This window comes from Nanorana parkeri, unplaced genomic scaffold (assembly GCF_000935625.1).
Source record: "Nanorana parkeri isolate BGI_ZX_2015 unplaced genomic scaffold, ASM93562v1 scaffold984, whole genome shotgun sequence".
In the NCBI taxonomy this organism is placed as follows: Eukaryota; Metazoa; Chordata; class Amphibia; order Anura; family Dicroglossidae; genus Nanorana; species Nanorana parkeri.
In genome coordinates this window covers 639843-655203 of record NW_017307252.1, presented here as the reverse complement: position 1 = coordinate 655203, position 15361 = coordinate 639843, and the positions used below count along the sequence as shown (strand labels likewise).

At 41.2% G+C, this 15361-nt stretch overlaps 1 protein-coding gene across 1 annotated transcript in view; it reads right to left on the bottom strand.

The window, feature by feature from the left end:
• Window positions 1-15361, bottom strand: part of ADAM22 (ADAM metallopeptidase domain 22) — a 190433-nt gene that overhangs the window by 7719 nt on the left and 167353 nt on the right. The window contains exons 26-28 of the mRNA XM_018566867.1: window positions 14326-14343; window positions 8421-8528; window positions 1291-1391 (exon numbers count right to left, since the gene is read on the bottom strand). Of these exons, the coding sequence (XP_018422369.1) occupies window positions 1291-1391; window positions 8421-8528; window positions 14326-14343 (227 nt within the window). The remainder of the gene's footprint in view (window positions 1-1290; window positions 1392-8420; window positions 8529-14325; window positions 14344-15361) is intronic.

The following is a 15361-nucleotide window of genomic DNA, read 5'->3' as shown; positions in this document are numbered from 1 at the left end:
AAGCTGCTGGTTGTCACCGACTCAGCAGCGGCTGTGAGAAGGAACGGAGCGTTCCTCCTCACAGCCGCCAGTGACAGCCAGCAGCCTGGCTGTCCGAGTCAGATGCCATAGCGACCCAGGCGGCCCGCACGGCATCAGGGAGATGTCCTGACCGGGCCCCGACGTGCCCCGGGCCCCATAGCGGCCGCCTGGGTCGTTACGCCACTCGTTACGCCACTGCCGCCTGAGGTGACCAGCTCAGGCTGCCTCGTTACAGAAATGGCCCTGCTGCTCATGTTGACTGTAGACTGTTCATAGATTTCTACATTATATCGACCAAATGAGCATACTGGGACTAGATCCTTTCTGATAAAAGAACATCCTAACAAATGTTATTATCAGTAACACAGTTATACTCTGCAGGCTTCCAAGCACCTAATTATACTTTCATGAAAGGGTATCTAAACCCAAAGGCAAAAAGCTAATATACTGCAACTTAACCAATCCTTAAATGTGGTGGCTGCATTAGATTTATTTTTTAGGCTTTTTTTTTTCTTTATGTTCACCTGGTGATCCGGCCACATAAGTCTGTTATTTTCAACTTCCTTTAACAGACCAAGCTGTCCAGCCAGTGGCAGGTAGAGGGTTGAGACAAACATTTATCACTGTCAGGGATGCTTACAATGGTCAGCTTTTATTAATTAAAAGTAACCTTAATCCCAAAAGGAAAAACTACTTGTGTTACTACTTAAAAGTCTGAGCTGTAGATTTAATTTGTTAGTCCATCTAAATCTGCTAGTAAATCTAATCTAATACTACTCTCTCTACGAGTTGACCATTCTGCTGTCCAAGGGAAGCTCCATTGCTCCTCCATGGAGTGGAGCCACCCTAAGACAGCAAGTGTGTTACTTGCCGGATCACCAGGTGAAAATGAAAGCAATAAATAAAGCATAAAAAAGAAAACAAATGCAGCAACCACATCTAAAGAGTGGTAAACTACAATATATTACATTTACATTGTTTTTGAGTTTAGATTCACATTAAAGTGGAAATAACATTTAGTTTTCCAAGTAAGCTCTAGGCAATGTATTTCTTTTTGTTTTATATACAGAGTTTGAAAAATGAGAATAAGCTGTTTGGTTATTTCAACTGCTGCTACTTTGCTGCATATGTATTCGATTTACCATTAGCTCCAAGTCTAGGTCTAAAATAATCTTCTTTGGTCAATGAACGTAAGATATTTTTCCATCCCCTCTTTACAAAAATCCATCAAATGCAATTCGTAGTCCAATTCAAAGACTTAGAACGCACCTTGCCAAGAATTGCTCCTCGGTCGTCCATTTTCACAGACATCGGAGACATTTTTGGTGTCGGGTATCCTCTCGCTCCATGAGTGAGACAGACCATTCGATCTGAAAACAGAAGACATACCACTGAATCCTTCCACATATAGTGATCACAGCCATGCCCGTGATTATTACACTAAACAAACATCACAAAGACAACACATAATAACAAGAACATATAAAAGAATAATAATAAACTAGACAAGATCACAAAGACATCTTTTATTTGTTATCTATTATCTAACAAGGTAACCACTATCTAAACATTACAGGTAGCTATTCTGTGGACTTCAACAATATTACAAAACATATGGGCAATTATTTAACAAGGAATGAAGGACATTTTCCCTGATTGCCTCCCCCCATTGCCTCTATTCAAGCTTAACCCCATTGCCTCTATTCAAGCTTAATAACATGCATTCTTAATGCTACTAATGTCAAAATAAAGAAATACTTGAGCCAAAGCTCAATGTAGGTCAGCTGAATCACTAAGAGTCTATTCAGGGACTCTTCTTTTGAGACCTATGCTCCTAAATTCCCAGTTCTAACTCCTTGCTGCTTCCACTATGAGTAGATTCCTTTCTCCTTATTGAGTTTTATTTTTTTTATACTATAAGGAATGCAGCAGTAGGTGTATGCATTGGTGTGTATGGTGGTAGGGCAGGGTAGGAAGGGCACAATTGGGTAAGTTCGGACGGGTACGTCACTGCTGGAGTCCCTGAAAATTTTTAAAGGAAGGACAGTTTTGCCATTTTTGGTGGGTTAAACTGACATTTATTTGTCAGTATCAGTAAACTGGCTTGAATAAATTATTTTCTCTGTCCAGTAGGCTGCCTGAATGGATTGCAGATACCTGCATGTGCCATTGTATAGAGTCTTCAACCCCCCAGGAGCCTCTTAAACATAGAAAGCTCAAATATGCAAATCTTATCTTTTGCTGATGAAATAAAGAAATGGCAGCACCATCTCTACCACCTCAGCAAGAGGGGGACATTCCCAACTTTTTAAGAAAAGGTTAAGATTTGCATATTGAATCATCCGAAGATAAGTGGCTTCCAGAATGCTGACATATAAAAGGTAAATGCAGGCACCTGAGATTGCATTAAGGCAACAGCTTTATAGAGAGTTCTGCACTTTGAGCTCCAACCAAAATGTCTTCTTTTACCTCCCGATATGGTGTGAAAGTCTAATCCTTTTTAGGTCTTGTGTTCTGTGGTTTAGTTAGAAAGATTTCCCCTATTCCAAATATTCCTATGAAAACAGGTCTCAGTTGTAAGCTGACTTTCCTGTTTCTCCGCAGAGGGTCATGGTCACCAGCATTATGTTGCATTCATAATTAGTATACGGTATATGAAACCATATACCTGGAAAAATCATCCTCATTTAATTCTCTTCAAAAGAGAACTATGGGGTAACCTTTTTATCTCATAGTTCTCTTTAGGGTCACTGGAGGACATATACTAACCTCATCCGGTGACCCAAAGCTCAGTATATAGCAAACTATTGCCCGCAATATACTGAGAAAGCCACAGCCAGGACAGATCCCGACAATACTGTTGAGATCCACCCAGCTGGTTGAGTGATAGTGGGCTCTGCCTATCTAGAGGCAGAGCCAGCTGTGCCCACCCCCTCGCCGTCCGTCCCTCCAGTCAGCGCCGGAGGATCGGAGAGGGGAAGAGGAATCCCTGTGGGGAGCGGTGACTGACAGTCAACTCTCTCTGGAGGGAGATGATCAGGAAGTGATCGAGCGACGGTATGCGTTCGCTCACTTCCCGATCTATAGAGCCGACCTGTGACAGCTTTATTGTCACACGTCGGCTCTAACTATGAGGGTAAGTTTAAATCACTCACCTCATAGTTCTCCTTTAAGGGAACCATCAGGTGAAATTCAATAACCGCAAAAAAGGCCAATGCCCATAAGTGGACAATTATGTCTCTTAATCGTCATAAAGCTAACATGCCAGTATAAAGATCCTTATTTTCAAAAAATGGCAGCTATTTCCAGCTAAATCTAGTGAAAATTTAGTCACATGACCTGAAAATAGATCATTAGCCTTGTAAACTGAGCCTATTATTTGCTACCTATGTACAATAATTTATTGATATGTGCATTTTCAAGCATACAGGGGGAGCAAGCTGTAGATGGCTGAACATGATCATACTGTTCTTGGGTGTAAGTGATAATAAACACAGCCTGCTATTGCTCCGCAGTTCATGGTAAGTCTCCCTGATGAAAAGTTTATTACTGTCTGATCAGGACTTAAAGTTGAACTCAAGGCAGACAGAAAAGACACAAATTAATGCAGCTCTCTATTTAGTATTAGATCACTAAACGTATTTGTTAATGCAAGCAGTGAAAGTACCTATTGAAATCCCATGTACAGCAGAGCTAAGTGTGGGAGAGGGAGAAGCAGCTGCATTTTACAAGGAACAAGTGAATAAGAGGCGAAAGCAAATAAGAGATGAGCACATAATTCTGCTGCTTCTCCTTTCACTGTCCATTCACAGCCTGGGGAAGCTATAAGATCTGTAAGTGTTACTTCACTGCAGCAGAGAAAAATTAGGTCTTCCACCCTGCCAGACAGGGCTACGCCATGTGGCAGAGCTATATAAATCTCAGGACTAGATAGACCAAAACACATATCCTTGGGCAGGCAAAATAGCTTTGATATATGTTTTTGTTTTTGCCAATGTGTCCAGCACTGTTTCACCATTGTGTCTAGCAGTTTGCCTGTGGAATTTTAGATCTTTTTTGATACAATGAACTGGAGAAAATTTTAATAATGATGTGTCGGCACCTTAAAAACCCCAGCTATAGTCAAGTTCTGTATAATGTCAATATCTCAGGAGTTATATATCAGGAGTTAAATCTTAAAAAAATAATTCAAGTATCTTAACTATTAACAAAAATGTATCTTATTTGTGTATCACTCGGCTGTAGATCCTCAAATCATCTCTGAATTGGTGCCGACACTGTCCTTCCTTCTGGAGGGGGGATACTTTTGTTCCCCATGGTCCCTGTGTGTGTGTTGTATTCCAAGCTCACTCCCGTGATGGACTATAATCTCATGTTTAGTTTACTAATTTGTAGGGAGCAAGCTTGGATCAGTGACTACTTTACAACACACACAGGGACCATGGGGAACAAAAGTAATCACCCTCCAGAAGGAAGGACAGTGTCAGCACCAATTCAGAGATCATTGGAGGATCTACAGCCGAGTGATACACAAATAAGATCCAGTTTTGTTTATAATTAGGGTACTTTAATGCATTTTTAAGATTTAACTCCTGAGTTTAGTGTCACTTTAAGTACATATGTTTGCCTGGAGTTCATCTTTAATGAAGGCCCCCCTTCCTCCCCGATATATGGGTACTGTCTTTATTAACTTCACTCTAGTCTCTAGTTCCTTGATAAACTCTCATTCTACATCATGATTGCTTTTGCAGTGTACATACAGTGAATACACTTATATGCAGATCTGCAGTACTTGCAAAGCCCCAAAAGTCCCCCCTCATGAACTACAGCACTTGTTCAGTTACAAAGGAGCGTGCCTTGATGGTTGATTGAAGGATAACAAGGCCAGCTTTGATTTTGTAAGTGTACACGAAACACAGAGACAGAGAACAATTACAAGTGGCATCATTCATAACCTCAAAGACACATTAGTTTCTCCTATTCTAGAAAATGACTCTCCTTCTGGTCTGAACCAAAGATCTTCCCATAATAAAGCCTTATTAGCTCTATGAACAGTACTTGATATCTTAGAGAACGTAGAAGCATGCTTGTCTGATGTGGAACATAATGGTGCCCAGCATGCAAAGATTTTATGACTGTCTGTGTCCCTGCTGAAAATATTTGCCCTCTGTGACTAATGTCACAGAACTGAAAATGAAAACAAAAACCAAAATATTTTAGTTGTCACTAGAACAGGAACAGAAGAGTAATCTTCCAAAGGGGAAAACGTGTTGTAGTGACAACTGAGAGGCAACTTTACTCACTTGGAGTGATTTCCTCTCACTTCCTGATGTGTCTACAGGACAGAAAGTGAACAGAAATCCCTTCAATGGGACAAAGAAAAAACAAACTGATGGGTTTTAACTACTCCCTTCCCTATCAAAAACTAAAAAGACTTTAGATCTACTTTAATGATCTGAATAAACTTTTTGCTGTCCCAGATCTCAGTACTGCACTGAAACCTTTGGATAAATCACTTTATTTTCTCATGCAACAGTCACTATAAACACTATAAAAGTCATTGCATATTATTACATCAATTATCTCTTTGACTATAAAGTAGCAGGTTGACAATAAATGACAGCTTCCGAGAATGAACAATATTGTGCCTTGTCTGTCCAAGACAGCGAATAACAAGAACAATTTACAACAGATTTATAATGATGAATAATCTGATGGACTAATGAATGTTTTGCAAAATTAAAAGATACTTGTAATAGCCAATTCAAATGTCTTTAATCACTATCTGTCACACATCACACAGCAGCGGCGCACTTATTGCCAGCTGGTTTAATGCTTCAAACAATACATTGCATCAATCCAAGAGAAACGAGAGACAAATCCCAAGCTTCCAGTGATTGTGCTTATTGTGTTTAGAAAAGTAGCTGCCAGCACTGTGTGTATGTAACATAAGCGCACACAGTCATTTTGTAGCCATCATAACGCTGAAGGTAGTAGAGGTGAATTCTGTGCTCAGTTCTTCCAATGATGAACATTTCAGTGTAGTTTGGAAGTGTTTTTGGAGCATTTTACCATTGATTACACGTAGGAGTCTTTTTATAAACAATTTGCAGAGCCATTCGCCCTGCAAATCTCTGGGAACGTTCATTCTTTGTGAATAGAGGCAAAAACAAACATTTTTTTTTCAGGTCAGATGTAATATAATGTAATACTGTATTATGGCCACTAGATGAAGCTGAAGAGCACAGGAAATAAGTATTTATTTCCTATGACTTTCAGTTCTATCTAGAGTTCCAAAGGGCCTGGCCTTGGTTGTTTGTTGACATCCTGCGTCGGAGAGCTCTTTTTACAGAGCTCGTCTCTCAGCTGGGAGACAGAGGTACGCGAATCCCATAGAAGTCAATAGGGATTTACCTCAGCCAAATGATGTCCACAAACAACCGAGGCCGGGCCAGCTGGAACTTTGTAAGTATTTATCTCTGCATGAGGAGGGAGGGAACTGTGATTTCAGCTTAAAGGGTCCTAAAAAGTAAGTACACTTTGTTCTAGTGCCTTGGTTCTCAACTGGCGGGTCATGACCCCGTGTTGTAGGTCACCACATGCCTTCCCCTAAAGCAGCACTGTCAGTTCTCGCGCTGAGCAGCCATTCAAAATATGCTGCTTGGTGCTGAGTGTCTTCTTGAGGTGGGGTGGTTTGGGGGTATGGCCGCGAGGGAGCTCCATCCATACATGTATTGCTTACTGCTCCCTCACGTGTCCTGTAGAAGTGCCTGGACCAGAGTGATGTCACATTCTGGCTCCTGCCACCTCTACATGGTGTGCAAGGGAGCTGTACAAGTGGATGCACATATGTATGGAGCTCCATCACAGCACAGGCTGAGGATCCACGCCAGTTCTCGTAAGATAAGGAGAGTGGATTTAAAAAAAAAGAAAAAAAAGTCATTTTTTTTTTTTTTTTGCAGTGTGTGAGAGACAATGGGGGTGATTTACTAACCTAAACACACACACACACACCAGGTGTGTGTGATTTTAACACAGCAAAACGTATTTATCAACCAAAAAGTCTCTAAAAGCATATTTCCACTAATGCCATATATGGAAAAATCATGCACATGATGCATATATAATGCTGCTTCACAGTTTAGATAAAAATGGTTAGCTCATGCATTTACATTCCTTGCATTCATCAACGCAAGCAACACAACATAGAGCTAATTTACCCAACATCACCTTGGAATTCCTTCAGGGCTTTGCACAACACACCTGCTGGGTGTGTACACATTACAAAGGTGTTTAGATTCCACCCATAGATCATGCTGGGAGGGAACACACTGCAGAGGTGTATACACGCTCGTGGTGTGTTTATAAGGTTAGTAAATCAACCCCAATGTCTGTGATTGTGTGAGATTGTGTCTGTGGTGGTGTGTGTCTCTCAGTGTTTTGGAATGCCCATTCACACATTAACGCACTGTACCAAGCAATCACACCATACATTCTGGTGTGGGAGGTGCAGTGAATTGCCATTCATTTAAATGCACCCCAAAATGCATCTCCCACCTACAGTTCTTTCGCCCGCATCGGAACGCAATGCAGTGGGTTCCACTGCAGTGCAACTTGGGTCACAACTTAACCACTTAGACTAAGACCAGGTGTTTAGATGGAGCACAGATCTGCTCCATCAGCTTCTTTCCAGCTTCTGAAGCTGGAGAGTGACACAAGAATGCGGAAGTGATATAATATACATCAGTTCCGCATTCTTGCAGAGGAGAGGGGAACGGAGGGCGCTCGTGTAACAATCTCCCTCTGATCCCTGGCTCGGCGGGGGGGGGAGCGTGGAGGGGGACACACACCGATCGGCACCCCATACACGCGGCTGTAGAGCCGGCGGATCGCTTGTATGATAACAGGCATCGCTGCCTGTTTTTAAATATCAGCCATTTGCCGCTCGCGCGCCGAGGGGGCGTGTCCGGTGCGATCAAAATGCTGCAAGCACTATGAAACACATTTTTAAATGATATTAGCATGGTAAAGCTTATATGGGGTTTTAGAGATTGGGTTCAGTTCTACTCTAATAGCGTAGGGGCGGCGATTCACTCTACGGATCAAAATACACTAAAACCTTGAAAACTGAAAATACAATTGTTGATGCATAATCCCCCAACCCAACATTTCAGTGTACTGTTGGCTACAGAGTGACAATAGAGATTTAAGTGCACATAAGGTAGCCTAGCTACAGCCACTTTCTAGTCAAAGATTTAGGGAAAGTCCCTCAATCAATATTCCACAAAGTAGGAAATAAAAAGTGATCAAACCTTCGGCAAAACAATGAAATGTTCTGACTAATGGAATAATGTGGGATGGAACAGGCAGATATCTGAAAATGCGACAGAATAGCAGACCTCTTCTTAGAACTAGATGCTGAGTTGGAGCTGACTCCAGGAGGCAAGTCGCTATAAAAAGAGTCGACATCTCCAGTCTTTTTTACATAATCTCCCTGGGGTATTTGTCTAAAGCACAATAGATATCGTAAAGTCAGAAAACAAGACAAACACACACAGAAAACGACACAGACATAAAGGCAATATTAGTTCAGAGGGGAAAAGACAGAGAGGGAAGATGGGACATGTAGCGTTCACTTTGTTGACATTAACAATTTGTGGATTCCCACCGGCATTCTGTATTAAATCCTGGTTACTGCTGCAGTTGTAACAAATAAGAGACATTGATAAAGCTCAGGAAAGGCATTGACATCAAAGAGACCCGGTCACCAGACCATTCATTTCAACAAAAATCTTCTCATAAGATTATATGTGCATTTATTATATTTGAAGAGAAATGAGTTGTCACCCGCACACCGCAGTATTATGTCCCAACAAACATCTTTTTATTGACGCATATTGTCACAGCAAAAGCAATGTTTTGGGGCCACGCAGGGTCCCCCTCATCAGGCTCAATACGACAGATCATTTTAGGTATGTTATTAACCTGTAAAGGCCTCCCTTGTGTAGACATCCAAAAGCCATGAGACTGCTGCTGGGTGCCGCCATCTTGGATATGATGTCATCAGCAGACACTCTATATTATTCCTCTTTAACCACCCCCTGGCAGCTACAAAAAAGATAATATAGGGAGGTGAGGAGAAGGACGCAGGAGCTGGGCCAGCACAGGGAGTAATTAGACACTCCCAGAAGAGGAGAGGGCTATGAAATGCAAGGTGGAAGGGAATTGTGCTAAGGAAATAACTCTTGGTCACATTTTCTAACAAGTTCAAAGGCAGATCGCAAGTAAATAAAAAATTGTTTATGGATATGAAAAACCCTGTAAAATACTGGTTTTCTCTGTGTTTTTACCTGACATTTTTATTTGGTGACTGGGTCTCTTTAAAAAGTGAGCACCCAGCAATGGGCCTGTGCAAGGGTCTATATAAATGCTGTACATTAGATATTTAGACTTTGGGATGGCTATTGCTGCTCTTAGACTTAATACTTTAAATGAATGCTGCACTGCCACCCTGTCACCTTGAAAGTGCCCTGGCCCTTCAGAGTCATATCTACAATAATGACCATGCTTGAAAGGATAACCTGAGTTATTTAGCTGATTGCATGAAGTAATTAACAACCAGTGTACATTTTACTGGGACAATGCATCTTTCCAGCGGACAGTCACATGACCAATGCCAACATGTTGCTCACGTGATTTCTGCTGACAAAGAGGGCCACTGCTCAGGCAGCCAGCATTGGTAAAAATCACCGTAGGGGGAGTTATGCAACATTTGTGGGGTTCATATAGACTAACAGTAAATGTTGCATGGAGTATATACAAATGGTGAAATGTTAGGGGAATGTGCAGGGGAATGTGTGTCAGTTATATTGGAAATGTAGACTGACACAAGCAAGTGGTTGTTGTCCCTGTCGATAGTCTGTGACAAATGCAAAGATTCACCAAGTCTAGAGCAGGCAAAATCAACCAATCTAGTAAAATGTGATCCTTAGAATTATGGCAAATGCTGCTTATAGTAGTATTCTGTTTAAAATAGGTGAATCTTGAGTGAATCACAAATATTCAAAACTTTTAAGTAAAGGTCTGCTTTAATGCTTTTTTCATTGCTTATATCCCTATTGATGCTGCCTTGTGCTGATTCTTCTTGGACAGATATACCTGGGCACAGAGAGTATACCTTGGACAGATATACCTGAGCACAGAGAGTATACCTTGGCCAGATATACCTGAGCGCAGAGAGTATACCTTGGACAGATATACCTGAGCATGGAGATATACCTTGGACAGATATACCTGAGCATGGAGAGTATACCTTGGACAGATATACCTGAGCACAGAGAGTATACCTTTGGACATATATATCTGAGCACAGAGAGTAAACCTTGGACAGACATACCTGAGCGCAGAGAGTAAACCTTGGACAGACATACCTGAGCGCAGAGAGTAAACCTTGGACAGACATACCTGAGCGCAGAGAGTATACCTTGGACAGACATACCTGAGCATATTGTGACTATTAAAAGTCATTCGATTTTTATGGAATACTGGTCATGATTAAGTAAAGGAGGTTTTATTTGTGTTCAAGCAGCTGCTTCAGTAATTAATTTGTACCTGGCTGGATGATGATCATTATAAAACAGTGATGGATATACACTATCAACCAGTTTCCACTAATACAATCCTCTGAAGCTCATACAGCTGCCCTGGCTAGCTTCACCAAGTTACACCATGGACCCATGACAACACATGGCCTTCTGCTTTTCCTGAGCATTACAAATGTCCATTATGTTACTTTACCTGTTACCTGAATCCGAAATTGTGGTTTATTAAAGCAGACCTATCGATAATATATGACTATGACAGCGTTTTACTCAAGATGGTCAATCCGACAATAAAAGGACAAAGGGGAATGTAAAAAATTTACTTTTTGTAAATAAATTTCCAATTTGGATTTTCCCCCAGCAAATGTTCTCTGTAAATAGGATTACATATCACATATCCCACCACCAGGAGGGAAGAAGAACACAAAGTTCTTTATAAAAGATATATTTTAAAAGATCGGTAATTTTTTGGGAAATGTCAACACTTCTAGTGTACTGAAATGTACATTTTGACTTGTATGGTACCACCATGGGCTGCACACCTGAATACTGGCATACAATACTGGCATACAGTATGGGGTATGGGTGTAGGATTTATGTTTAATCTTAGAATGGGCAGCTCTTATTATGGGACTATTAGATTCTGCATTAAAACATCAGTTAGGTACGCTTTTGTAGCGGTTAAATGTGATAGGCATTGGGTTAAAGGCTAAGTTAATGTTAGGGTCAGGGGTTTGGGTATAACTTTAAAGGTCAAGACAATGAATGCACAGACAGATTAAGAGTTACCTTTTAGTTTAAGTGTTACAATTCAGAAATTTGAGGATCTACAAATAAGATACATTTTTGTTAATACTTAAGGTACATGAATGCATATTTAAGATTTAACTCCAGAGTTTTGGAGTGTTAGAACTAGGGATGCACCGATACCGAGAATCCGATCGGTGCCAATACCAAGTATTTGGGTGAGTACTCGTACTCGCCCAAATGCTCCTGATGCCTATCCCGATCTTCCGGTATCAGGAAGCTGGGCGGCATGTCTTTACATGCTGCCCGGCTTCCTGATTGGCCGGGAAGCCGACCAATCAAGAAGCCAAGCGGCGAGTCATTACCCACCCCCTGGCTTCCTGATTGGCCAGAAAGACGGCTCAATGCTTCCTCATCACCTGGTGACAAGGTAGCATGGAGCCGGCTTTCCAGCCAATGAGGAAGCCGAGCGGCGAGTCATTACACGCCTTAATGGGACTTCAGGTATCAATATTCGGTATCGGCGAGTACCGGAAAAAAACAATCGGTACTCGTACTCGATACCAAAAAAACGGTATCAGTGTATATCTAGTTAGAACTGTCAAAGGTTATGTTAATTGCTAGGGTTCACGTCAGGGACATTTAGGAGCACAGTATAAGTTTTACATAGATTCTGCACCAAAACCTCCACACCAGGAATTACTGTGTGTCATACTAATGTAAGAAAGTGTTGGACACTTCCCTTTATTATTTGCTTGTTGGACTGACCATCTTAGTTAAATGGAACAAAGTCTAACACATATTTTAAGTGTAGGTCTGTTTAAAAACCCAGATGTATTTATTTAACTGATTCATGATTCAGAATTACATGAGCCTTGCAATACACTTATATCTGTTGTTACACGGTTAGATGCTTTAATGTCAGGTTAAAAAGATCAGCGACACACATAATGTGCAAGTGCCAGATACAAAATATTTCATTTCAGTTGCGCAGAAGATGTTTTTTTGTTTTTTCCCCCACAGCAAAAGCAAATTGGAAAAAGTCAATTTTGTGTCTGTTTGTATTCATGTGATTTGTTTTACATCAAGGGTAACATGGCACCTTTATAAATGTACACTACAAGCCATTTACTTATGTCATCTTATAGCATAACTTTGTTCAAGGGAAATTGTCATCAATGCACAATTTATGAAGGGTATACACCAAATGAATGGTAATCTCTAAAACTGAAGATACTGGTTTTATTTAAAGAGGACCTGATCTAAGGAAGCTGTGCCCAAAAGACAAGCAAAGGGCATAGAACTAGTCACCAGTGTTGCCTGAAGGCTTCCTGTAGCTAATTTTTTCCCATTGCTGACTTACTGATGATGGATGTTAGCAGCAAACAGATAGTGAATGGTGAAAATGGTGCTCCCTTCTCTTTACTGATCTAATATAGAAATTTTCTATCACAGTGAAAAGTCTCATTGTACAATAAACATCATTTCAGATGATCAGAAGAACTGGTTACTGCTTTGCTGACGGGTGCGCCTGCTCATCTGTTTAGTTGCCAAGTTGACACAAATTCTTAGGAAAGTATTACTTTTTTAGCCAACGGAGGCAAGGACATTAAAGGGGGCTGGTGGCATACCTGAAAGGGACAATATCTCTTTAGAAACTAGATTTTCCTTTTTAAAGTACAACTAAAGGCTCCTGAATAACAGCCTAAAGAAGTACCAAATTTAGTTACTAAGTGATGCACAAACTTTAAAAAGTAAACAGAAAACTTACTTTACCTCCCCTTACTGAGCCAAATCCTTCTTCATTTGCATGTCACATACTCCCCTTCTTTGAGGGCCGGTGCACACCTAGGCCACTCCTGACCGTGCGGCAATGGTGCACAATACCGTGCCGATTTCAGCACGGTCACGGAGTCACTCAGCACAGACGATCGCGCTATGGGTGCCATTTTTTTCTAATGGCACCCCAGTCGCGCAGGGCGGATTGCGCAGTTTCCCGGCGCGATTCAGCCTGTGCATCCGAACAGCTGCGCATCGTGTATCGCAAAAAAATGTCCATGTACTTTTTTTCTGCGATTGCTGCGCCGATGTCACCCCATTGAAATAAATGGGGCAGCGCGGCAAACGCTGTTTGCCTATGTGCAGGACCGCGCGATCCTGGATCGCTCAGGTCTGCACCGGGCCTAACACTGCAGCCTACAGTGGGATGGTTTCAGCAGAACAGTCGAATCTGCCAACCCAGAAAGCAGAGGGCAGGACTATATATATATATACAGTATACACAATACAGTAATGGAAATATGGTGGAGCAAGCATGTAAAAATAACAATGATAACAATGTTACAATTGTACCTTGTTGACAATTTCCTTCAGTTAGACCAAAGTAAAGTGATCATTTAGTTTATCTCTTGTTTCTCACCAATGTTAGGACACAAAGCACAGGGACAACTTCTAACAATTTTTATGACAATATATTCTAAATCTTGCAGACAGACATTGAAACAAATAAAATCAGACTGCGTATTAATTCTGCTCAGTTGTTATTGTGATTGCAAACCACCAAAGATGAACTTGAACATGATGACATGCGGCCTTGTGCGGTTATCTGACAAGAATATAGGTGTGAGGATGGATGCTGTTTGGGTGGCTTAAAGCCCAAATAGATATTGTAAAACATACATTTACTACAAATTTACTGCAATTTGCTATTTGTACTAATACGTTTTTCTTATTCTGTGCAGCATAACATGATCTATATTGCACTTCAAATATCAAGTAACTATTTTTAAATGGCAAACAGATTTTCATGAAGTCTCTATTTCCTCTAAAGCAGATCAAACATCAGGACTATCCAGCAGTGAAAACAGCATGGAACATACAAATGTAAACTGTGAAAAACAGGCAACTACACATGAAAGTGATGGAATGCAGCTAAATGAAACGGTAGCCTACTTACCTTTCTCTCCGATAGTTTCTTTTCATGTTAAAGAAGAGAACAAAGAATTACTCAAATATAACTTCATGGGTTTTATTTTATTTATATTGCATATTAGTAGTTGTACAAGGATTGTAAAGCAGGAGAGCAAAAATGTAAACTATACAGCAAAATATCTGTGGACACCCGATCATCACACCTCTGTGAACTTGTTTGACATCCCATGCCAAAACCATGGTGGCCATTTATATGGTACTGTTAAGGCTTTCCACAAGGTTTCCACACGAGTACCTGTCCTAAATCCACCAGGATCAAAAGACCGCCAACCACAATCAAGATCAAAACCACCCGAGGAACACGTCTTTCATTCGCCACCTGTTCTTCGTCGTTGATATCGCCACACACCAAACCCACTGGTGAGTTAAGAATGTACTTCTCTTTCATATATTTGCATGGATTCTGACCACCTTGTACATTTTTTATTTCCTCCACGCCGCTTTTGACGCCTCATCATAAACCCCCCCTTTGCAAGGATCCACTTCTACCCACTGAACACCCACCTGTCACCCCAACCAGACTTCACGACATCACCAGGAGATCATCACCTGTGTGCCCATCCATCTCATCATACGTGAGTGCCCATTTTACATTCCCACCCACTTTTACCTCGATTCACTGTTATTCCACCTCCACAATGTCTGCCCAAGTTAGTTGCGCTCCTTCCCTTCCTTTCTTTCCGTTCAGTATTACACAGTTAGACAACCCGGTCTAATAACACAAGAAGCTGCACAATGGCCAAGACACCCCCCCCCCCCCCTAGGAGTGCGCTAACCAATCGGTCTTCATTTCTTCATTTTCCAACTTTCCACAAGGTTTTGGAGTGTGTCTATGAGAATTTTTGCCAATTAGCCAAAAGAGCATTTGTGAAGTCAGGTATTTTAGTTGGATGAAAAAACCTAGCTCAAATACATTCCAAAGGTGTTCAATAGTGATGAGGTCTGGGCTCTGTGAAGACCACTCGAGTTCCCTCTCACCAAACTCATCAAACTTTGTTGAA